The sequence below is a fragment of the Myotis daubentonii genome, chromosome 17 (genome assembly GCF_963259705.1).
Source record: "Myotis daubentonii chromosome 17, mMyoDau2.1, whole genome shotgun sequence".
Classification (NCBI taxonomy): Eukaryota; Metazoa; Chordata; class Mammalia; order Chiroptera; family Vespertilionidae; genus Myotis; species Myotis daubentonii.
Genome location: NC_081856.1, coordinates 54718071 through 54742695, shown reverse-complemented (window position 1 = coordinate 54742695; position 24625 = coordinate 54718071). Strand labels below are relative to the sequence as shown.

At 54.8% G+C, this 24625-nt stretch overlaps 1 protein-coding gene across 5 annotated transcripts in view; it reads left to right on the top strand.

Annotated features, from left to right (window-relative positions):
- The first annotated feature begins 2413 nt into the window (after positions 1-2413).
- ARHGAP39 (Rho GTPase activating protein 39) overlaps positions 2414-24625 on the top strand; it is a 42124-nt gene continuing 19912 nt past the window's right edge. For 2 of the 5 annotated variants that reach the window (XM_059672600.1, XM_059672597.1), the window contains exons 1-5: positions 2414-2599; positions 20230-20389; positions 23320-23425; positions 23599-24030; positions 24421-24504. In XM_059672600.1, the coding sequence (XP_059528583.1) occupies positions 20347-20389; positions 23320-23425; positions 23599-24030; positions 24421-24504 (665 nt within the window). In that variant the 5' untranslated portion in view covers positions 2414-2599; positions 20230-20346. Of the gene's footprint in view, positions 2600-20229; positions 20390-20698; positions 21041-23319; positions 23426-23598; positions 24031-24420; positions 24505-24625 lie in introns of those variants that run through there. The other 3 variants (XM_059672602.1, XM_059672599.1, XM_059672598.1) reach the window with 2 other exon arrangements.

Sequence of the window (24625 nt, the reverse complement as noted above, 5' to 3'; positions counted from 1 at the left end):
GGGTGGAATGGTCTAAAGGCCCCGTTTTTTCTTCTGTGTTGGGCTTATTGTGTGGACTTTTCCCTCGGCTCTAAAATGGGAATAAAAATACCTGCCCCACATAATGTATGTCCTTCAGGAAAAGTAAGTCTGCCACCCTTGGGAAACAGCACAGCTCTCATACCCACCTTGTATCACAGCTCATGCCTTAGTTCACTTTCTCCCTGGTTCTCTTCCATTACATCTGGAGTTATTTGCTGTCAGGATTTTCTTGGACACTGTTCTGTCTCCAGAACATGATACAGATAGATGCTTCGGACATATTTGGGAAGGAAGAGAGGAAGAAGCAAGGAAAGAAAGAAGAAAAACTCATGAAGTCACATTGTCAGTTGAAGGCAATGCATGAATGTGGAGCACTGATAGTGTCTTTTTGCTTGTTTTGTTAGTAAAGCACGTGGGTGAATTAGCTGTTTTAGCTCCTAGAGCAGCGGTCCCCAACCTTTCAGGCCTCACGGACCCTGCTGTCCTAGAAGGCCCCAGAGTGTTGTTCCCCTGGAAAGAGCCACCTCTCGTGTCTGGTGTAAGCATTGGTGCAGGTAGGAAAGACAAACATGACTCAGGAGAGGAGGTGGCTGAACACAATTTTTAAAATATATTTTTATTTCAGAGAGGAAGGGAGAGAGAGAAACATCAGTGATGAGAATCATTGATGGGCTGCCTCCTGCATGCCCACTACTGGGGACAGAGCCCACACCCCGACATGTACCCTGACCTGGAATGGAACCGTGACCTCCTGGTTCATAGGTTGATGTGTAACCACTGAGCAACGCCTGTGGGGCTGAGCACAATTTTTGACAGAGGTGGGGGAGTGGGTACCACATCACCGGGGGAGGGACTGCATTAAGAACTGGAAAGGCCGAAACCGGTTTGGCTCGGTGGATAGAGCGTCGTCCTGCGGACTGAAGGGTCCCTGGTTCGATTCTGGTCAGGGGCATGTACCTGGGTTGCGGGCACATCCCCGGTGGGGGGTGTGCAGGAGGCAGCTGATCGATGTTTCTCTCATTGATGTTTCTAACTCTCTGTCTCTCTCCCTTCCTCTCTGTAAAAAATCATATATATATAGAACTGGAAAGGTGAAGGGGCCGGGTAGGATGTGGCTGAGCCTTTGAGTTTTGGTCTCATCAGGGAGTCTCAACTGCGGCCTGAGAAATTCTGATGGTCACTTTGGAGAGTGGAAGACCATCACCCTGGAGAAACATAAGATTGCTGCAAAGTGCTAGCTTTCATTTAAAGTGAAGCCAGCCAGCCCGACTGCAGTAGTAATGATGGAGAGTGCTTGCCTTTACCCAGTCGGGGTTTCTCTGGTGGGTACGATGGAGAGGCAGCTGGAAAGGAGAGCAGAGACCACCTGACCACGTGTATGGGAGAAGTCAGAGGCTGGGTCGCAGGGAAGGGAGGAACTGCAGGACAGGACACGGAACTCAACCCAGGGTTTGAAATTGAGCTTTCAGCCCTGTACAGTTTCTTGTGATGACAGGATCCAGGGTGTGGCCGCGGTTTGAGTGGTGTGGGCTTTGGTGTCCTGTTGTGCGAGAGTTTCAGGCTGCTCATCTTCCACTTCAGGCTGAATGCTGATTAGAAAGCGCTGAAGAGCGTACCAGTAAAGATGAAGGTGAGCAATTACCAAGAGTTAAGATGACAGCAAGAAGACAAAACGATAGACATGGAGGACGTAGACTGTCCTGATTTAAAAGTTACAGGTGTACAATAAAATTTTTAACTCCGAGGGCTGAAAGCCTTTTAAAAGAGTCTATTGAGCCATTTCTAGCAAGAAAAAGGAGAACGGTCCTGGGTTGGCAGTCTAAACACAACACACACACACACACACCCAGCAGCGGCAGGTGGAGAAGACCTGCAGGTGAGACCCGGCTCTCTGTCCAGGAGTTGACAGGCTCACCGAGGAGGTGGGAACAGAGCTGCGTCCTTTGGAGAGAATCTGCCTGGGGTGGGGGTGGGGAGGGGAGGACCGCTGGTTCGGGAGGCGCCGGCCCTGAGGGAGGAGGCTTGGCTCGGGGAGGGTGGGGCCAGGTCCGGAAAGTTCACGTGTGACGGAAGCACAGGTCCGAGGGCGCCGGGCTGCTCTCTCCAGACAACCGCGGGAACAGCCCTGGACGCTCACCCCGCTCCTGCCCGTCGGCTCCGGCGGCTGGGATTTCCCGTAGGGCAGCTCGGACGCACCGACGAAGAGGCTGAGCCCGGCTGGCCGACCGCGGCTCGGGACCCGCCCCCGCGCCGGCCTCGTGGGAGGAGCCGGCCTCCGGCGCTCCCGGCTCCCGGCACTCCGCGCGCCGGCGCTCGCGCACGCGCAGGAGACCGGCGGCCGCGCCCCCTGGCGGCAGGCGCGGGCGGCGCGGGGGCGGGGCAGGAGGCGGGGGGTTGCGCTGGTGACGGGAGGACGCGCGGCCGAGGCGCACTGGGCCGGTGGAGGCGGCGGCGGGGCGGCGGAGGACGCGGACCGGGCGGCGGTGGCGGCGGCGGCGGGGAAGCCGCAGGCATCTCACGCGCGGCGCGCGGGCAGGGATGAGGGGCTGTGTCGGCGCGGCCCGCGCGCAGCCGGCAGGTGAGAGCGCGGGCGGTGGGCGGCGCGGCCGGGAAAATGGCGGAGAGGCCGGCGCAGCGGCCCCCGCGGGGCCGCGCGAGGATCCGGGACCGCGGCCACCGATGGGGACGGACGGGGCCGCCGCCGGGCGCGGCAGGGGCGGGCTGCGCGGGAGGCGAGGGCCCCGGCCGCGCTGGACGGGGTGTGAGAGGGCGTGAGTGGGCGTGAGCGCCCGGCCCGGGTGGGCGTGAGGGCGCTGCGGCCCGAGTTCGGGCGTCGGCGCGGCCTCCGGGGCGCCGTCGGCGGGTGGGGGCCGCCGGATTTGTCCGGGTCGGCGCGTGCGGGAGCGGGAGCGGGTGCGGGGCCGCCGAGCCCCACGGACGCGGCCTCTGCAGCGGGGCGGGCTGGGCGCTTCGCCTCGCCCCCCCCCCCCAGGCGACCCCCGGAGTGGGATCCCCTTGCCGCCCCTCGGTTGTGGGAGCGGAGTGGGCGGAGGTGGGGCGTTTTGTGCCGTGGCCGCGGCGGGGCAGGCCGTGGACTTGGGTCAGGACGTCTTTTATCTGCAGCGCGCAGCCGGTGCGAGGCCACGGCAGCTGTGGGCGTGTGGCCTGCTGCTCCCACCAGCAGCTGCTGTGGGCGCTGCGCTGCCTTCACCAGCAAAAATGCGGCGCCCCTTCCCCTCCCCCCGCCATCCCTCCGCGCCGAGTGGTTTCACCAAACCTCCCGTGACCTCTGCAGAAACCTGCCGTTGCAGGGCTCGTGTTCCTCCCCAGGCGCAGACAATAGGGGATTTGTCTTTGAAGCCAGTGCGGGGAATTGAACCCTGTGCGTCCCGGGTGCCTCTGCAAACAGCAGGTGGTTCCCGATCCGGGGCTCTCCCTTCACAAGGAGCGAGGTGTGCGTCTCCTCGCGGGGGCAGGGGACAGAGATCTGATAGGAGGTGCGGCTGTAAAGCCAGACGACTCACCCCATAAAGCGTCCCGGCGACCAGGTGAGCCACAGACGCCGGCTCTGCAGGAACCGGGGCCTTCCTGCCCGTACTCTGTCTCGTCAGCTCTCTGGCCAAGAGGCTGGGAAAGAGGGCGGGTGCTGGAGTCAGACGCCTGCCTTTGTACTCGGCGCCTTTGGTCCCTCATCTGTAAAATGGGAGCGCCGATCAGAGTGGCCTCATGGGTGGTGATGAGGACCCATCGAATCAGAAACTGTAAAACGCTTGGTGCTGGTTACCTTGTAAGTGTTCGCAAAAGTTAGGGTGTCATCACTGCCGAGATGTGGTGCCAGGTGCATTTGCTGTGGTCTCGGAGCCTCACCCTCCTCCCTTTATGTTAACATCAAGTCAATGGCTCCCTTTTCTTACAAAGGCAAGATCGGGCCATATGTGGAGAAACAAGTGTGTTTTTTTTCCTTAATATATTTTTATTGATTTCAGAGAGGAAAGGCGAGGGAGGGAGAGAGAGAAACACCAATGATGAGAAAGAATCTTTGACCAGCTGCCTCCTGCACGCCCCACACTGCGGATCAAGCCTGCAACCCAGGCATGTGCCCCGACTGGGAATCAAACCATGACCTCCTGGTTCATAGGTGGATGCTCAACCACTGAGCCACGCCTGGCAAGAAACAAGTCTTTATTTATGACGATACACAAGGAACAAGTCTCCTGTACTTAGATAACTTATATAGAACTGCTTTTAAAATATTTTTAGAGCCGAAACCGGTTTGGCTCAGTGGATGGAGCGTCGGCCTGCGGACTGAAGGGTCCCGGGTTCGATTCCGGTCAAGGGCATGTACCTGGGTTGCGGGCACATCCCCAGTGGGGAGTGTGCAGGAGGCAGCTGATCGATGTTTCTCCCGCATCGATGTTTCTAACTCTATCCCTCTCCCTTCCTCTCTGTAAAAAATCAATAAAATATATTTTTAAAAAAATATAATATTTTTAGAAAAAAGAAAGCTTCCGATGAGCCACCTAAATACTCCAGTTCTTACTGCCCTTGGGGTTTGGTAGGATTGTTGTCGACAGAAATAAGATTTAGATTTAGAGTACTTGGGTAATTTTCTGTTTTAATTATGCTACCCAAGCCATAGTTGTTATACTTTACAGTGTTATCCTTGAAATAGAAAAGATAACTTTCTAACAAACTTCGAGTAACAGTAAGGACATAGCAATAGACAGTGAGAACTTGGATATACCAGTGCTGTAACATCCTATGTTGCTAAACTGTTGGAAGAAATTAGACTTAACTTGCTTCAGAACAAAGTGGAAAATTTCCTAAGGAGATGATTCCCTTTCTCAGATCGAGGGAAAGTACCTCAGACTTACCCTAGACACACCATCTGCCGTCTTTATCGGTGTGATGCTGAGACTAGGGGCAAGCCCTTCCCCTATAGGTAGCCTTTTGGCATTTGTGGGATTTATAACGAGAACATTTAATGTTCAGAACAAATGGTAACACAACAGCTTTTGTGAGCAAATTTGAAAATATCTCAAGATAGATTTTAAAATGTCCATCCCGCCCTAACCGGTTTGGCTCAGTGGATAGAGCGTCGGCCTGCGGACTGAAAGGTCCCGGGTTCGATTCCAGTCAAGGGCATGTGCCTTGGTTGCGGGCACATCCCCGGTAGGGGGTGTGCAGGAGGCAGCTGATGGATGTTTCTCTCTCGTCGATGTTTCTAACACTCTATCCCTCTCTGTGAAAAATCAATAAAATATATTTTTTAAAGTAAATAAATAAAATAAAATATCCATCCCAACCTTCTCTCTTGCGTGCGTGCTGGCGGGGACTGCCCTTGAACACTTTAATAACAGTGACTCAGTGTCTGGTTAGGCTTCTTTCAGGTTCTTGGTGCTCTTGAAAAATGTCTGTGCAATCTGTGCTGATAGGGAGGCATCCAGCTTGCTCACAAGACCCCTTTGCTGAGCCTTTCCACCGACCCGTTGTCATTTGGTCATTGGTTGTGAGTCTTAACACGTTCCCTCCCCAAGTTAGCTCGGTGCATGTGGATGCCAGCACAGCCCTGTGCTCGCTGGGTCTGGGAGACGCCTCCGGCAAAACCGAGCTGGGGTGTCTGCCTGCTTCCAGGTCCCTTCTTCTCTTACCTTCCTTGTTCCCCGAGGTCGATCCACACCCTCTCTGCTGCCTCCAGGACCTGCTTTCTGTGGCTTCCGTCAGCCTAGGGGACTCGTCCCTGGCGCTACCTGGCAGCTCTGGCCTACTTCCGGAGATCCTGTCTGACCCTGACCCCCATCCTCTGGCCACACTGTTCCATCTGCTGGGATGGACCTCCTCATCGGGCCTATTGCCTGGCTCACTCCCACTCTGCCAGCTCCCGTCTTGGGCTTCCTGGGACCGGCATTTGCAGGGTTTTGTATTTCCCTGGAACTGGAGTTTCTCAGCAGTGCCTGCCATCTTGTTCCCCAGAATGTGGTGGTGACATAAATGGAGTTTATCCTCATACGTCTGAGAGTTCTGATAGTAGGAGTTGCTTCCCCACTAAACTCAGAAACTTATACTGGTCGTTGACACAGTTTGTGTATTGTGAAAAGAGCTTATTGGTCATTATTACACTTCACCAGGTGGAATTTTTCTTGGCTGAACATTTGGTGTGGATTTTTCCTACTTTTTTTGAAGTCTCTGGGAAAACTGTACTATTGAGTATTAGGAATGTTTTTCAATATTCTATAATGTTTCCTAAGTATCATTAATTCAGTACTTTCTTTTTTGTTGTTAAAATATATTTTATTAATTTTTTAGAGAGAGGCAGGGAGAGGGGTAGAGAGTTAGAAACATCGATGAGAGAGAAACATCAGTCAGCTGCCTCCTGCAAACCTCCTACTGGGGATGTGCCTGCAACCCAGGTACATGCCCTTGACCGGAATCGAACCTGGGACCTTTCAGTCCGCAGGCCGACGCTCTATCATCTACTGAGCCAAACCAGTTAGGGCTTTTTAAAAAAATAATAAAAAATATTTTATTGATTTCAGAGAGGAAGGAAGAGGGGGAGAGAGATAGAAACATCCACGATGAGAGAGAATCATGGATCAGCAGCCTCCTGCACATCCCCCACTGGGGATCGAGCCCATAACCTGGGCATGTGCCCTTGACCAGAATCGAACTTGGAACCTTTCAGTTCACAGGCTGACGCTCTATCCATTGAGCCAAACGGGCTAGGGCTAATTCAGAACTTTGTAACTGAACATCTAATCTGTGCTCAGTTAGTTGTGTGTATACTGTGGCACACTGTTCTTTGAAGAAGTTAGAAAAGGGCAAACCCTATGACATCTATGAGCCCTTTACACAGTTCTCCAGACCAGGTCTGTGTTACACTGCGTGCAGTAGGTGTGAGAGGTGGCTCTTGCCACGTGTTACACTGCATGCAGTAGGTGTTAGTTCCCCTGCCTGTCTTTATAAATACAGTTTTGTTGAAGCCTTCGCTTTTATTGTCTGTGGGTGCTTTGGCAGAACTGACTAGTTGAAACAGAAACTGGTGTCAGAACAAAAATAAGAAGTTGGGCCGAAACCGGTTTGGCTCAGTGGATAGAGCGTCGGCCTGCGGACTGAAAGGTCCCAGGTTCGATTCCGGTCAAGGGCATGTACCTGGGTTGCGGGCACATCCCCAGTAGGGGGTGTGCAGGAGGCAGCTGATCGATGTTTCTCTCCCATCAATGTTTCTAACTCTCTCTCTCTCCCTTCCTCTCTGTAAAAAATCAATAAAATATATATATTTTAAAGAAATAAATAAATAAAAATAAAAAAATAAGAAGTTGGGTTCTGAGTGGTTTGTGGGGTTAGAAGGTTGTGTAAGGAGTAGGAGGAAATAAGGATTATTATGTGAGTCTGAATTCAGGGGAAAGACTTTAGATTGCAGCCGTCTAGCTAATGGGGGCAGGGCAAGTCCTGAACACATGGATTAGGAACATCGACCTGACAGGAGTGAGCAGGACGGGTTGGAGAAGGGAGAGATTTGGTTCAGGGAGTTAATTGGACAGCTTTCTCAGCAGGAGGCCGAGGTGACAAATTACCCAACATTTCACTGGCTCACAACAGCAGGTTTACGTCTTGCTCACGTTTCATTTGCTTGTGGCTTTTCTCTGAGAGCCCATTCATGGGTCCGGGGCCAGCCCTTGTTTGGATCATGGCATTCTTATGGCAGAGTGGCAGAAACGGTGTCTCTTCAAGCTTCAGCTGACAGCTCAGGTTCCATGGGCCAAAGCCGGTCACCTGCCCCAGCCCACCAGGGGAGGGGACGGACGCTCTTTCCCTCTCCCGTAAATAGGCAGACGCCCCCCTGGCACTGCGGAGGATGTGCACCCTCCTGTGGGGAACGGCTGAGCAAATAGTTGGCGACAATACTGTGGACCCCTTCCTCCCACCGCACCCGGAGAAAACAAGCCTGTTCCATGCTCTGAGCCATCTCAGGGGACTGGGGGGAGAGGAGGTGCCAGCCAGCCCTCCCTGCTCAGCCTGGGGCACTGGAGCCAGCCTCCTTCAGGCTCCTCAGACCCTGCATTCTCCACTTCTGGCGTCTGGTGCTTGGGGACTTTGGGGACTGGCATCTGCTTGGTGGCTACCTGAAAGCTTGGCATCTGGGCTTTCCCCTGACGGCCACGGCCCATTGCTCTGGGGGTTGCTCTTTGTACCTCCCAAGTAGTTACCAACCTATCATTCCCCTGTCACCAGGGCCACTGCCAAGCAGGTGCTGCACCAGGTCCCGTCTGCACGATGGCCACACCTCCCGGGTGGGCTCCCTGCCCTCTGTCTTCCACAGCGCTGCGCGGGGTGTGTGTGTGTGTGTGTGTGTGTGTGTGTGTGCGCGCACACGCGCGCGCACGCAGAGTTGTGGTCCTCACTCAGGGGTGGTTTGTCTGAGACATCTGTCATTGTCCCGACTGGGAGAGGTGCCCCTGACATCAGCTGCATGAGGCCAGGTGCTGCTCAGCAGCCTGGTGCACAGAGGCCCGTGGCCTGTGAGCTGGCCCAGGAGCGGGTCCCGAGCCCGTCCTGGAGACCGCACCCCTCCTTCCTGGCTCCCGTGCTCTGCTCTCCAGCCGAGGGCACCAAGCCACGCCCCGCTCCTGTTCCTTCCTCACCCCAGAAAAGCAAAGCTCAGGGGCCCCTTCAGCTCCTCTGACCCTCCTGGGGCTTGTCCCAACAGGAGCCCTTCCTGGTCCCTCCCTCAGCCCAGAAGTTCTCCTGCCTCCCAGGGCATCTGAGCCGGGCCGTGGTCCCTGCACAGCCACCAGGCGTCCGTGCATGTGCTAAATAGATTAAAATTGCACACTGAATGGGTAAAAGAAGAAATGGGGGCCGGGAAAAGGCTGTTGCAGAAGGGGAGGTGGCACCCCCACGTGCAGAAGTCAGCACCAGGCACCTCTGTCTGCTTTTGGTCTCCCCTACCATGGCTGCCTGTGAACCACCACCACCTTGTCCAGCCCCACAGCAACCTGCTGTCCATTCCAGCCCAACCCGCTCACTCCCTGTGTGCTGGCCGCTACCTCAGTGCCCAGGCCCATGAGTATGGCCATCTGGGCTCGTCTGTGGGCGTAGGAAGACAATCATGGTTTAGCCCAGTGGTTTTCTAGGTGCATTCGACATAGACGGGCGCACAAATGGGGTTTCCAGAGTCTTGGTGGGAAGAGGCTTTACCGGGAAGCGTGGTGAGAGTTTGGCCGTGTCCATGGCAGGGAGGGGGGCTTGACTGTCATCACCAGCAGGCTGTGGTCTGTCAGCTGCAGCTCACGCCTCTGTTTAAAGCGTTGTGGAGTTTTCAGCTAAAATCAGGCCCCGTGCCCACCACAGTGCCCCTGCCCATGACCCGTGTGGTGGTGTCTCCCTGAACCAGTTCTGGCACGTGTACACCTGCTGCACGTTTCGGAGCAGCGGCTCCGGGCATGTCCCCAGGCCACCACCCCGTCCTGTACCTGCCTCCCACCTGCTCAGCCCATCCCCCACTCCCGTCTCCAGGCCACCCGTGCCCTCTCCTCCCCTCAGTCACCTCTGCTAGTTCATCTCAGCCTGGCTCCCCTCTTCTGCCTGTAAACACACGGATTAGGGACAGTGGAGTTTCCCTTCTATGCTGATTTCTTCTAAACTTGTATCCAAAGCTCGGACCTCTTCCTGAGCCACCAAGGCGACTTGCTGCTGGGCCTGCAGAGGCGCGCCTGTGGCAGCCTCCCCTCCCCAGGGCCCTACAGCCCTGCCTGGCCCGCCCTTGGACTGCCCTGTGCTCTGTCCTCCAGTCCTCCTCATGCCTGTCACTGGGTGGTCACCTGTGTGCCTGCAGGACTCACCTGCTGGGGGCTGCGCATGGGGTGCAGTGAGAGGGCCACCACGTGGACAGAGGATGCTGCCCCCATGCAGCAGGTGACACGCAGGCTCTGAGGCAGGCACACAGTAGGTGTCAGAGGTGGTTCTTACCGCGCATTACACTGCACACAGTAGGTGTCAGAGGTGGTTCTTACCGCGCATTACACTGCACACAGTAGGTGTTAGAGGTGGTTCTTACCACGCGTTACACTGCACACAGTAGGTGTTAGAGGTGATTCTTGCCAGGCGTTACACTGCATACTGTAGTTGTTAGAGGTGGCTCTTGCTGCGCGTTACACTGCACACAGTAGGTGTTAGAGGTGGTTCTTGCTGCGCGTTACACTGCACACAGTAGGTGTTAGAGGTGGTTCTTGCTGCGCGTTACACTGCACACAGTAGGTGTTAGAGGTGATTCTTGCCACGTGTTACACTGCATACAGTAGGTGTCAGAGGTGGTTCTTACCGTGCGTTACACTGCACACAGTAGGTGTTAGAGGTGATTCTTGCCAGGCGTTACACTGCACACAGTAGGTGTTAGAGGTGGTTCTTGCTGCGCGTTACACTGCACACAGTAGGTGTCAGAGGTGGTTCTTACCGCGCGTTACACTGCACACAGTAGGTGTTAGAGGTGGTTCTTGCTGGGGGTTACACTGCACACAGTAGGTGTTTGTACGGCTCTTGCCGTGCATTACACTGTGTGCAGTAGGTGTTAGACGCGAGTCTTTGTGGGTACTTTGAAGGGTAAGGGGTCGTGCTCCAGTTCAAGCCAGAAGCTGCCCCTCCACTCTGCGTGGTGACTTGTGGGGTGATGCTGTTACCCACACAGAAGGCTGTCTCTTGTGGCTTATTCTCCAGCCCCCGACAGGTCGTCATGCCCTGCACACCAGTGCAGACACCACCCTGACATGCGCGTGGCTGACCCGCTGTTCACCGGGTAGTGAGTGTTGTGGTCAGCAGACCGGGTCCGTGCGGGGAGACTGCGGGGAGCTCTGCGTGCGCGGCGGGGCCTGGGCTCCCCGGGATGGCAGCTGCAGCCTCGCGTGCTCGTGACGCGTGGTTGTCTGTCAGCCGTCTGGTCCCCGGGGCGGCTGCTGCTTCTTTCCGGAGCCGGCACCCACACCCCTCCCTTTCCCCTCAGCAGGCGGGAGTATTGCCGGCAGCTGACCAGCGGGCCTGCCTCGCGTGGGCTCTGTGTGTGGCTCGTCTGCCGGCGTGCGCGCGTGCGTGTGCGCATGGACGAGGACTGTGGCTGGGCAGCCCATCCTTGGGCTTTTGTTAAGAACCCACGTTAGGCCCTGGTATGTGGTCAGTTTTCAGGAATGTTCCGTGGATGGTGCGCAAGGATCTGAGCCCTGCGTGCCCCCAAGAGGAAGCCTGGCGAGCCGAGCCCCTCTCCTGCCCTAGAGGTTCTGCCCGCGCTCGCCTCCTCGGCTGGGTGGCCTGTTGGAGCAGCCGCATTCCTGGAGCTGCACCAGCTTTGTCGTCGGGGGCTTTGTCGTCGGGGTAGCTTGTGCCTTCCTGTCGTTCAGAACCCCACATCCTTACGTTTTCAGTGCGCTGGGTATAAAGCGCGTGTCGGGGCTTTAAACATCTGGTCTGACAGTGTTTGTCTCCTTGTTTTGTAAGGTTCTCTCTGAGTCTATTTCTGCCATCTCTGTATTCTGCGTGTCCTGTCATTTGGGACAGGGTGCTTTTTTCCTCCTTTCTTAACTTGTTTTTAATTGTTTCTCTTTTCTCCTCTCTTTTTTCTCCTCTGCTAGATTGGCATTCATTCCTCGGCTTCCGTAGGGGCCGCCACCCCAGATGTTTTCACACGCAGAATTCATGTATCAGAATCTAAACTCAACTGTTATTTTTACTTTTCTCAAAACAATTCAGAGACCTTAGGATGCTGATTGTGGTGACCTCCGTCCTGCCCCAGGCCTGACCCCTGTGTGCCACTCCTGCCTGGCTCTCCCTGGTGCCTGCAGCTTGACTCTGGCCTTCCCAGGCTCTGTCCTCGCTACTGCGTTCAGGCTGCATGGACCCTCCAAGGCTGCTGCTGGCCAGGCCTCGTGCCGACTCCAGGTTTCCCTTCATGTTTGCCCTCTGAGGTTCTGAACTATCCTCCCAACTCATCGACAGATTTAACATTTTTTAAAAATAGTTTAAACTCTCATATTGTTTGTTTGTTCTTTCTTAGAGGCTGGTCAAAGCTTTCTCATCATTATTGTGACAGAAATGGGCACGTTTGCTCCCAGGTATTTATCGCCAGTAGGTGCTGAGGGCTCCCACTGCTGCTCTGGTCCTCCCATTGTCTGGCCACGCTCGGCCCTTCCGGTAAAATGTTTCTCAGATTCATCAACAGTTTTCTGGAAACTCCAGCAAGTAACCAGGAGCCCTCCTCCCCACTCCCCCCCAAGGCAGCAGTGGCTCCCCTCAGACCCACTGCAGACACAGGGTGCAGCCCCCCAACCCCCGAGGCCCTGCTGTGCCCGGGGCCCTGTGCAGACCCAGCCTCCCCACCTGGGACTGTGTTTCCTGATGTTTTATGCCCTGCTTTTATTGTATTAAAAGTTTGCTTTGTTTCACTTTCTTCTGGTGTAGATGAACCTTTCAGGTGAGAACAGCTCTGTAACTGCCCATCAAATTGACCTAAAATGTGTGGTTTTCACTCAAAAATGGCCTTCTCTGCCTGTGAAACACTGAGCATGCTTCAGTCCTCCGGCTCCGGCCCTCCGCCCTTCGTGCTCTCAGGGTCTGCTCTTGAGTCTGCATCTGAAAACGACTTCATTTCACTCCTCTTCCTGAAAGGGAGCCTCCCTGGGCTCAGTTCAGACCAGACCAGGGGTCTTCAAACTACGGCCCGCGGGCCACATGCAAATACAAATATTGTATTTGTTCCCGTTTTGTTTTTTTACTTCCAAATAAGATATGTGCCGTGTGCATAGGAGTTTGTTCATAGTCTTTTTATAGTCCGGCCCTCCAACGGTCTGAGGGACAGTGAACTGGCCCCCTGTTTAAAAAGTTTGAGGACCCCTGGCCCAGACCTTCCGTGGCTTCTCACACCACTCCCACCCAAGCCCCACTCCCCAGCGAGCAATGAGTTGCCTCTTCCGTGGGCTCTGCTCGGCTGCGTGGGTGTATATGTTCATGGAAATCATCAAACTGCGCTTGAAAAATGTCTGCTGGCCTTTCACCTGGGGGACGGGACCTCCTGGGGCCCTGGGCTGTGTTCTGGAGCCCCGCCTTCCCGAGTGCCAGACCTCCCACAGGATGCGAGGGCCCAGCCTCCTGGAGGTGGCCCCTGCCTCTGACAGGTGCTGTTCACTGTTCCAGTTGCTCACCCCCACCCAAGGGCTCTGTGGCTGAGGCAGGGAGTCTCAGGAGACCCTGTCATGCGTTGGCCCCTTCCCTCCAGTCACTCTCTCCTCCAGGTCATGGGTGTGGAAGGAGCTCACGGAGAGGTCAGAGGCCGGGCCAGGTGCAGGGTGGCCACGTGGTGGGGCATGTGCCCGAGGGAGTAAGGAGCAGCAGGGAGGAGGGCCGCTCCGGACTCTGTCAGGCCTACACATATGCCCACACAGGGTGGCACCATGCTCATGTGCTCATATATACACACGTGTCCACACACACGGTCAGCACCACCCAGTGTCTGCAGGCGGACCTGCCAGCCTGTGGGTAGGAGGGTATGGGGCTGCCCTGGGGACAGGACAGGGCTGGGGTGGGTGCTCACACTCGGGACTGAGGAGTGGGCACAGTGGCCCCGACTGCGGGAGGGGCACCACCCTGTTCCAGGAGCAGATTGCTGCTTCCTGGGCCCGGGCCCCCTCCACACGGGCCCGCGAGCAGCACAGAGCATCTTCTGTTCCGGCGCCCGCGTGGGAAGTTGGCATCAAGGCTCTTCTCACCCACTCACGAGTGGAACTTTCCCACCATGGGGATGGGGGGATGGCGAGAGTCCCGATGGTGACTAGGGGTCCCTCAGACATGGTGCGTAGGTGCCGGCATCTTGCCCTGCTCTGGGTGTGTTCGTCACCTGCTGGCCGTCCTGCTGTCCCACTGAAGCTCGGTGTTGGCACAGGCTGGTGTGGCCAGGCCGTGGCCCTGCACCGCTCCCGGCTCACGTGTGGGACGAGCACTGAGGCTGGGCCCCGGGAGCCCCGGGTGGGAAGAGTCCACAGAGGTGCTGTGCCTGCCCCTCCTGGGAGCAGGGCAGGTGTTGTCACGCCGAGTGAATTTCCCACGTATTCACTGCCCGTGGTGCCGAGTGACTGTTGGGGCTGCGAGGTCCTCAGTGGGCGCCGGGCCCCGTTTCTTCACACTGGTACCTGGTTCTGGGGCTGGCCACCTCCCCTTGTGGGGCATGTCACCCAAGGCCCGGGTCCCCCCGGGGCAGCCTTGGCTGTGGGGTGGTGGGGAAGGCTGAGTGCTGAGTGCTGGGGGCTGAGCCCTCAGGGCTGCTCCGCTGTGTTGTCCATCCGAGAGGCCTGGGCTGGGGTGACTTTCAAGGTGACAAGCCTCCTTCAAGTGAGGGGTCGTCTGCACGGAGCATTTGGGGGCGTTGCCCAGGACAGAGTGCAGGGCCCTCAGCTTCCTTTCCCAGGAAATAGGCAGCAAACCCACCCCAGGAGGCTGTGATGTGAGTTCTGTTTTAAAGACTCATACAAGATACTGAGCAAGGAGAGGGGAGGGAAGGAGCAGGCGTTGTCTCCCCAATGGGACCCCCAAGAGCCTGGCGGGCTGCCCCCCACCTGCAGACAGGTGAGAAGTGACCTGGAAACAGCTGAGAACTGGAGAAATGTAGGCTTGAGGACTTTTTGAGAAAAGTTGTAATGACCACTGATAGAAATTAAAAACTATTTTATTGCCCTAGCTGGTGTGGCTCAGTGGATATAGCGTCAGCCTGTGGACCAAAGGGTCCCGGGTTCAATTCTGGTCAAGGGCATGTACCTTGGTTTCAGGCTCCTCCCCGGCCGTGCCCTGGTCAGGGCTCGTGCAGGAGGCAACCAATCAATGTGTTTCTCTCACACTGATGGTTCTCTCTGTCTGTCCCTCTCTCTTCCACTCTCTCTAAAAATTCAATGGAAAAATACCCTCGGGTAAAGATTAGCAACAACAAAAAATAATAATAAAATAAAAAATATTAAAAAAAAAACTTTTATTGAAAATGCAATTTTAGCCGAAACCGGTTTGGCTCAGTGGATAGAGCGTCGGCCTGTGGACTGAGGGGTCCCGGGTTCGATTCCGGTCAAGGGCATGTACCTGGGTTGCGGGCACATCCCCAGTGGGGGGTGTGCAGGAGGCAGCTGATCGATGTTTCTCTCTCATCGATGTTTCTAACTCTCTGTCTCTCTCCCTTCCTCTCTGTGAAAAATCAATAAAATATATTAAAAAAAAAGAAAATGCAATTTTAAAACTAAGTGCAGAGGACAAAAGCAGAGCATAGAACTACAGAGAGCAAACAGGCTGAAAGCAGGGGGAGAAATGTGCACAAGCGGAGGCTCCGTCCCGTTGCAAAGCACAGGTTCCGCTCACTTCAGACCCCGAGGCCAGGTGTCCTGGACCGCCCCCCCCCCCCCATTTTCTCCTTTTAGCAGCTGTGGCCTGGGGCAGGGCCGACCTGCTGGGTGCCCTGTGGCCTGAGTGTGTCCCTCTTCTCTCTTAACCTTTTTCATTCGAAAGGAGACTTCTGTTAAGAGATCAGCCAGTCTCAGTGGATGGAGCGTTGGCCTGCGGACTGAAAGGTCCCGGGTTCGATTCCGGTCAAGGGCATGTACCTGGGTTGCGGGCACATCCCCAGTAGGAGATGTGCAGGAGGCGGCTGATCGATGTTTCTCTCTCATCGATGTTTCTAACTCTCTATCCCTCTCCCTTCCTCTCTGTAAAAAATCAATAAAATATATATTTAAAAAAAAAAAAAAAAAAAGATCAGCCAGTGATTCATTTAGTGTTTGTTGATTCACTGAGCAAAAGTTGAGGCACTGGGAATGCAGTTGTAAGCAGAGTCATTCCCTTAGTTTCAGATGTTAAACCATCACAGTGAGGTTTCAGTAATAAGAACATCTTCTGTCGCAAGGTGCTGCTGGCTCTCCTTCCCCTGGGACCAGGTCCTCTGTCCTGGGTCTGAAATCACCGAGCTGAGTGCCGAAGCCCCGGTTTGCCACGTAAGGTGGGGTGGGCGTAGCAGCATGGAGACCTCTGACCCTCAAGGCACTGGAAGGGGTGACGGGTGTGTGTGGGCACAGCCTTGCAGGCTGAGAGTGCTGCCCCTCTGCCATGGAGCCTGCCACCGCGCTCTCGTGTCTCCGAGCCCAGTGGGCAGCGCCGGGCTGCTGGAGGGGCGGCTGTCCCTGCTCGTGACCAGCTTCTCGCTCTGACAACTCGCATGTTTTGTTCTTGGTCCCACCGCGACCCCTGGTGCCGTTTAGCTGGCAAGGGAAGTTCAGGAAGGCAGGGACGGTGGGGGCTTGGCCACGGCCCAGTGGTTGGGGGGGGGGGGGGTGTCCTGACGGCCTGTCCTGTGACCTTAGGCGCCAGGCAGCAGCCAAGCTCCATCCCTGAGGTGGCAGCTTTCCGAGTGCTTCAGAGACAACGCCACCATCACCGTCAGACTCACTTTCTGCCCCATGGTGTGGTTCCACACGCGTCCTTCCTCTGTGGGGTGGCCCGGGAAGGTTTGGAAGCTGATGTTAACCTGCGCCCTGATTCCATGACTTGACGGGCTGGGCCACAGCTGTAGCGGTTAGGGCGGTCATCCTGTGGAGCAGGGGACCGGAGATGCCAGCCGCCCTGCCTGGCAGAATGGGGCATTGTGCCTGCTGCTCAGAGCCCAGCCTGCAGACGTGGGACTCAGAGCACTCATTGTTCACATGGGGAAACTTGGGAAAACAGCAGTGAGAGAGGCACTCGGGCCTTCTGGAAGCCATGGCTGAGTCAACACTTGTTTATTCACCGAAATGAACAACAAGAATGAAAAATGGGGAACAAGATTTAAGTCAGAGAAGGATGTCAGCCAGCTGGGAGGAGTGAGGCCTGAGCCTTGAGGGGACGGACTTTGCGCTGAACAAAGAGGACTTTTAGGGGAACCAGCGGAACGTGGACTTGACAGAAGGGGCTTGTGGCCTGGTGGGCGTGGAGAACGGGGCATGGTGCCTGGGGGAGGTGCGCTGCCAGAGGAAGGCGGGTGCTACGCCTGCATTTCTGTAAGACCCCACTGGGGAAATGGGGAGAAGATGGGAAACCCCAACTTGCTGTGGAGCTGCCGACCGTTGGCCGAGACGAGGGTCTCTGTGGCCTGGGCCGCGGCTCCCTTGGACTTACATGGACTTACTCGCCAACTAGCAAGGGTTGGGTCCGGGCTGGAGTTTGTGGGCAGGGCCAAGGTCACTCTGAAGGAGCTGTTGCTGGGGAGTCGCCCTCCTCCCGCCCACCTGGCAGCACCAGCCGTCACCGTGACCGAGGCCCTGATGGCCCGTTAGAAACCCTCGCACCTCGCTTGCTGGCCCCTGAGGGGATGGGGTGTTGCTGTGTGGCCGGCGGAGAGCAGGCCTGCAGGGCAGCCAGCCTGGCAGAGAGGAGGCAGCTGCAGGCCTTCCTGAGAGTCCTGCCCGGGGGCTCACCCGGGGAGGCAACCAAAAAATGCCCTGATAGACCAGAAACTCGTTTTCAGAGCAGAGCCGGTAAGAAAACTTGGCAATAGAGCCTTCTGGGACAACACACCTGATTTCAGCCTGTCTGGCTCTTGTCTCTCTCCTTAGGGACGAGCAGTGATCAGGGGCAGCAAGGGGCCCTTAGGTAGACACTAGAGAAAGCGAAGAAAAGAGGCAGTGGGTGCAATGGAACGGCTGGCGAGAAGATGTTTAGAAGAAGATTAGCCCAGGAAGGAAATTTTTTTAAAATATTTATATTGATTTTTTACAGAGAGGAAGAGAGAGGGATAGAGAGTTAGAAACATTGATGAGAGAGAAACATCGATCAGCTGCCTGCTGCACACCCCCCACTGGGGATGTGCCTGCAACCAAGGTACATGCCCTTGACTGGAATCGAACCTGGGACCTTTCAGTCCGTAGGCTGACGCTCTAGCCACTGAGCCAAACTGGTTAGGGCAGAAGGAAATTTTTTTTTTTTAAATATATTTTATTGAGTTTTTACAGAGAGGAAGGGAGAGAGATAGAGAGTTAGAAACATCGATGAGAGAGAAACATCGATTAGCTGCCTCCTGCACATCTCCCACTGGGGATGTGCCTGCAACCCAAGTACATGCCCTTGGCCGGAATCGAACCTGGGACCCTTCAGTCCGCAGGCCGACGCTCTATCCACTGAGCCAAACCGGATTTGGCAGGCAGAAGGAAATTTTTGATAGAACTGTCTCTGCACCAAAAACATTCAAAACATATAAAGAGAGAAGAGCTCTAAGAAAAGACAAAATTAATCAAAGGAGAGAATGTGAGAAAACTAAGAAAGAAAAAACAAAAACATTCCAAACTTGAGAGCCCAGTTAGCAACAGCAGGTGACAGGGTGGCCGTGGCTGAAAACGAATTGGTCCTCAGAGGACAGGCTGCTCGGAAGAACATGCTGCATTGAAAAAAACAGACAAAAATGTGATTAGAGCGAAGACCAGGGCGGGTAGAGGAAGGGCCACAAAAGCACACAGCTTCCCAGGGTAAAATGCAGTCTCTGGCATCCAATAAAAAATGACTAGGCATGGAAAGAAACAGGAAAATACAACTCATAATGTAGTGAAACGTCAAACACAACTGACGCAAAACTGACTTCTATGATAGGCTGTGTAGACAAGGTCCTTAAAGGAATTATAATTGCATTCCATAAGTTCACAAACTAAGGGAAACATTAGACCCATTAAGTGCAGACAGGTGAAGTAAAGACAGTTAACTAAAAATTAAATCCAAGTTAGACTTCTAGAGTTTAAACGAAGCTGTCTGAATGCAAGCACACTAGATGGGATTAGCAGCAGAATAGGCACTGCAGAAGCAAAGATGAGTGAACTTGAAAACAAAACAGTAAGACTGATCCACGCTAAAACAAGGAGAGGAAAAGTACTTTTAAACAAACAAGAGCAGGAAAGAACATGATGGAAATGTGGGACAGCTGGCAGAGGGCTGACGTCTGTGCAATTGGAGTTCCCAAAAGGGAGGGACAGAAAAACTGTTTGGTGAAACCTAGATCAAAGCCTCAGCAAATCCTAAGCACAAGAAATGTTAATAAAATTATACAAGGCCGCCCTAACCGGTTGGGCTCAGTGGATAGAGCGTCGGCCTGTGGACTGAAGGGTCCCAGATTCACTTCCGGTCAAGGGCATGTACCTTGGTTGCGGGCACATCCCCAGTAGGAGGTGTGCAGGAGGCAGCCGATCGATGTTTCTAACTCTCTATCCCTCTCCCTTCCTCTCTGTAAAAAAATCAATAAAATACTTTTTTTTTTTAAATTACACAAGGCCCATCATAATCAAATTGCTCAAAATTAGCAATGAAAAGTCTTATAGTTTGATTTTTAAATTTCTTTTTTGTTTTAATTTTTTAATTTCTTTTTAAAAAACAATAACATTTAATTCTTAATATATATGTATTTTTAATTTTTTACATATACTTTTTATTGATTTCAGAGAGGAAGGGAGGTGGAGAGAGAGAAACATCACTGATGAGAGAGAATCATTGATTGGCTGCCTCCTGCACACCCCCTACTGAGGATCGAGCCCCAGCAACCTGGGCGTGTGACCTCCTGGTTCGTAAATCCTCACTCAACCACTCAGCCACACTGGCCGGGCAGGTTTTCCTGATTAAGATACCTGTACCTACTGTAAGACCACAAAGATTATTGTCTACAGTTTTCCTAAAGGCCTTTTTGTTTTACTTTTAACATTTAGATCTACAGTTTATCTGGAATTGAGTTTTGGGTCAAGATTTGCCCCCCCCCCCCCCCCCCCCCGCCCATGTTTGTATGTACTCAACACTTTTGAGAAGTCCACTCTTTGTTATGAATCAGCTGCATCAAAAATTCTGGAGCATTGCCCTGTCGGGCTGCGCCATGTGCTTCGCCCATGTTGTCACCATAGTGCCCTGCCTGACGCCCGAGGGCACTACATCTGAGAGGCAGTGGGCAGCTTTCCTGGGGACATCTGATGAGGGGGTCTGGGTACCTTCTCATGGACTGGCAAGGTCTGGGTCCCGGTTGGGGCTCGGGGACAGGGCCCAGGGACCTGAGAAACTGGCTCAGGACTGGGAGTTCCTCACTCTCACCAGCGCTCTGGGCTGTGAGGGACTGGCTGGGCTGTCACTGGCTCCAAAACCCCAAGGACTAATAACGTGTTTTCTGACTATATGTGCTTAGACGGCAGTGCTCTCTTGCAGGGTGGCACCTTCCCCAGTGGTGCTGAAGGGGCATCCCGATGATCCGCTGACTGTCCGCGGGGTCCCGGGGAGAGGCTGCGATGTCCCAGGCGCCGGACTGCGACTGCGAGAGCCATCATGCTGGCCTGCCAGAGCCTCGGGGCGCGGGGCCGAGCACCAGGTGAGGGGAGCCACTGCGGGGCTAGGCCACCAGAGGACTGGCTCCGTGAGGGGCGTCGAGGCTGACCTGCGCTTGCTTCTGAGTGTGCCCTCTTCCCGTGGAAGCCTAGCCCGAGGCATAGCCCCCACTTTGTCCCCTGGATGCAAGACAGAGGGAGGGGGTTTCCTCACGCAAGTGGACACGGCTGCCTGGGCCAGGCACTCTGCAGGCCCTGATGCTGGGCCCAATCCCTGTGCCCTCTCTGGGCATCGATCCACCCCAAGGCAGGTAGCTGTAGCTCATCATTTTTCTTTTTCCTTTCATTTTTAGTTTTCTAATTTTTAACTTTGTCTGGAAATAATGGCACACTTACAGAGTAGTTGCAAGAACAGGAATGTGTCCTCTGACCAGATTCACCCTTTGTGACCATTGTGTCCTCTTCCGCCCTCCACCCTTGACACACATGGTCCAGGGCGGGCCCCAGATGTCATGGCCAGTGTTGGCACACATCGCTCAGGGAGGTGTCACCATGAGCGAATCTGACCCTTTAGAGAAGACCTAAATGAGTGGATACACCGTGGTTGGGCGTAAGACTAAGTCATCACAAAGGCTTCTGTTTTCCCCTGGAATAGATCCTGTGGAGGTGCCAACAGAGTGTGTGAGAGTTGACAGGTGATTCCACAATTCATAGGGAACACAGGGTCAAGAACAGCCTGGATGTGACTGAAGAAGCAGGATGTGGGGTCTGGGTAATGCTGCACCCAGTACACAGCCAGTGCTGTTCAGACACTGGTGCTGGTCAGGGGAGGCTGGGCCAGTGAGCCAGCAGGAGCTCAGACACAGGTGCCCTGCCACACCCGTCATGGGGACCCCTGGCTGTCCATGTGGGGAGAATTAGGTTTCGCTGCCGGGGTCCAACCCCAGCAGGTCCAGGGGTCCCCAAAGGTGTGGACGGAGTCGGCGAAGAAGGAAGGACACGGAGACAGCGTTCAGTTGATCAGCAGCCTAGCCAGGTTCTCTAGCCCACATCTCCAGCCAAGTTCTGGTCTGGATCTCCAGAGAGGTTCTGCTTCGGATCTCCAGCGAGGTTCTGTAGCCATGTTCCCTCGCTAGGTTCTTCAGCCAGGTTCTGTCTGAGATCTCCAGCCAGGTTTGGTCCAGGCTTTCCAGCCAGGCTCAGTGTCCAGGTTCCAGTCAGGTTCTCCTGCCAATCTCTGTAGTCAGGTTCAGTCCAGGATCCCTTGCCATGTTCTCGCGCTAGGCTCTGTCTCTAGGCTCTGAGGCCAGTCCCTCTCCAGGATCCTCCGGCATGCTCTCTCCAGCGAAGTTCTTCTGTCTCTAGGCTCCGTGTAGGTTCTGTCTTCTTGATTCTGTTCTAAGTTCTGAGTGTTTCTGTCTTGTTACAACTGTATTTATACCAGTTGATTCAATCCTATCAATCTCTATTACAAAGGTTAGGGCGTTTCTTATCTCCATTCCAGGGAGAAAAGATTATGTAGCTTAAGCATGATTGTTCATAGTTAAAGGGATTAATTACCCGCCTGGCACTTAGTTGAGGGGTTTTATTCCCTCCCTAACTTCAGGGGAAAATCCCTACCTGGGGATTCAACCTTTCTCGGAGAGGTGACTTTGGTTAAAACACAGCGCCAAGAGGGTGAGCAAACATATTAAGAACCGTATGCCATATATGCCAGGTCCCTTGAAACAGCAAGGATGGACCGGCTCCCAGCATTTCGCATCGTAAACAAAAGTCAGGTAGATTAAGAATTTCATGAAATTCATGAAAGGCAAAGCTGTAAAACTTTGCAAGTCAACTTAGAATATTTTTGACCTAGAAATAGGGAAGATTTCTTAAACACAATAGACAGAGGAGAAATTATGAAGAAAAAGATTTATAAACTCAACTATGTTACAAGCCTTTCATCAAAAGTCAATGTACTATAAAGAGAGTGAAAAGACAAGCCTCAAGCTTTTTTTAAAATATAGTTTTATTGATTTCAGAGAGGAAGAGAGAGGGAGAGAAACATCAGTGATCAGAGAGAATCATTGATGGGCTGCCTCCTGCACGCCCCCCAGTGGGGATGAGCCTGCAACCCAGGCCTGTGCCCTTGACTGGAATTGAACCAGGGACCCTTTAGTCCTCAGGCCGATGCTCTATCCATTCAGCCAAACCAGCCAGGGCAGCAGCAGTTTTATTTTTAAAAAAATCTTTTAAGCCCGGCCAGCATTGCTGAGGATTGAGGACGGACCTATGAACCAGGGCTTGATTACGAAAGTAAGCGATCTGTAACATCGTAGAAAACTCGGAGAGTACAGCAAAGTAGAAAAGTATTGGGAGCATCTGAGCTCTTGCTCCCCATGTGTCATCACTTTGGCTCCAATGCACTGACGACAATTCTCAGAAACAAGAAGGAAAGGAAGCCGAAACCGGTTTGGCTCAGTGGATAGAGCGTCGGCCTGCGGACTGAAGGGTCCCAGGTTCGATTCCGGTCAAGGGCATGTACTGGGTTGCGGGCACATCCCCGGTGGGAGATGTGTAGGAGGCAGCTGATTGATGTTTCTAACTCTCTATCTCTCTCCCTTCCTCTCTGTAAAAAATCAATAAAAATATATTTAAAAAAAAATAAAAAAGGAAAGGAAAGGTGGCTGACACATGGCAGTCTCTGTTACAAGACGCCCAGGACGGAGCCCTGCCTCCCGCACGGAAGGGAGAGGAGCAGGGGAGCAGGGCACAGAGAGTGGCCAGCAGCTGGTGATGGTGTCGCAGGCAGAGTCCACGGTGCTGAGGCAGTGGGCCCAGCGAGGGCGAGAGGCAGCAGCTCCCACCGCACTCCAGCCTGGAGGGGGCCGCAATGTGAAGCCGGGAGCCTGGCCCCTGGGCTGTGGCCCTGCCGTCACTGGCCCTGCCGTCCTGCCAGACCTTGACCCTCCGGTGCTTTGGGTGCTAACAGGGGAGGCTGGAGGAAGGCCATCTTTCCAGCCTTTTTATCATCTGAAATTGTTTCTGTGGTGGCCTGGTTGTGTGCCCCCCACGCTGAACGTGAAGCGGAGACGCTGGTAAGCTTCAGGAAGGGCTTGTGGTACAAGGACGGCTGTCTAGCATTTGAAGCTCCGTGGTGAGGGAGTGCCCCCTGCGGGCGCGCCCAGTGGGTGCGTGCTCCGTGGTGCTGGGGGCGGGATGGGGCTGGGGCGGGCCGCCTGCCCACGCGCTCACGCTGGCTCTTTCCCAGGTTGGAATGGGTGGAGATCATCGAGCCGCGCACGCGCGAGCGCATGTACGCCAACCTGGTCACCGGGGAGTGCGTGTGGGACCCGCCTGCGGGCGTCCGCATCAAGCGCACCAGCGAGAACCAGTGGTGGGAGCTCTTCGACCCCAACACGTCGCGATTCTACTACTACAGCGCCACCACGCAGCGCACCGTGTGGCACCGGCCGCAGGGCTGCGACATCATCCCCCTGGCCAAGCTGCAGACGCTGAAGCAGAACACGGAGTCCCCTCGCGCCTCCGCAGACAACAGCCCTGGGCGTGGCAGCAGCCTCAGCCGCGATGGCAGCACCAGCTCCTCCCTGGACCCCGAGCCTGACCCTGGGGAGAGGGCACAGGAGCCGCCGGGGAGAAGCCGGCAGACGGCCTTTGGGGCGGCAAAGGAGGAAAGTGGCAGGTGGGGCAGGTGGGGGCCGGCTGGGTTTCACCGGGGACAGTGGAAACCGGGAGACCTGACTCGCACAGTGGGGTCCGTCTTGCTCCTCTGAGGACGATGGCAATGCCTGGAAGGGAAGGGCCGGTGGCACGGGCAGATTCTGTGCGTTTGGGACCTGCAGCTGGCGGGTGCTCCTGCGTGGTGGGGGAAGGCGGGCTGCACAGGGGTCAGGTCAGGGGGAAGAAATACTCACTTGCTCTGATGAAGGGGACAGCTATGTGGGCAGGAGCCAGGGCACTGGGGTCCCCCCTGAGAAACACGGGGTGACACACACTCGGCGGGAAGGCTGCTGTTTTAAATGCAGCCCATTTCTCATGCTCACGGCCTTGGTTTCATTTTGCTGCCTTTCAGTTCTTCCCCACCAGGAGTGTTTCCTGAGAAGGACTATGAGGTTTACCGGGATTACAGTGCAGACGGCCAGCTTCTCCACTACAGGTAGAGCCCGCTGTCTCAGGCTTGGCCCTGTCTCCTGGCGGAGGGTGGTTTTCCTGGCTGCTCTCGGGTGAGCTGGCTCAGAGCTGGCTCAGCAGGAAGCGCCCAGTGGCTGTGCGTGGCG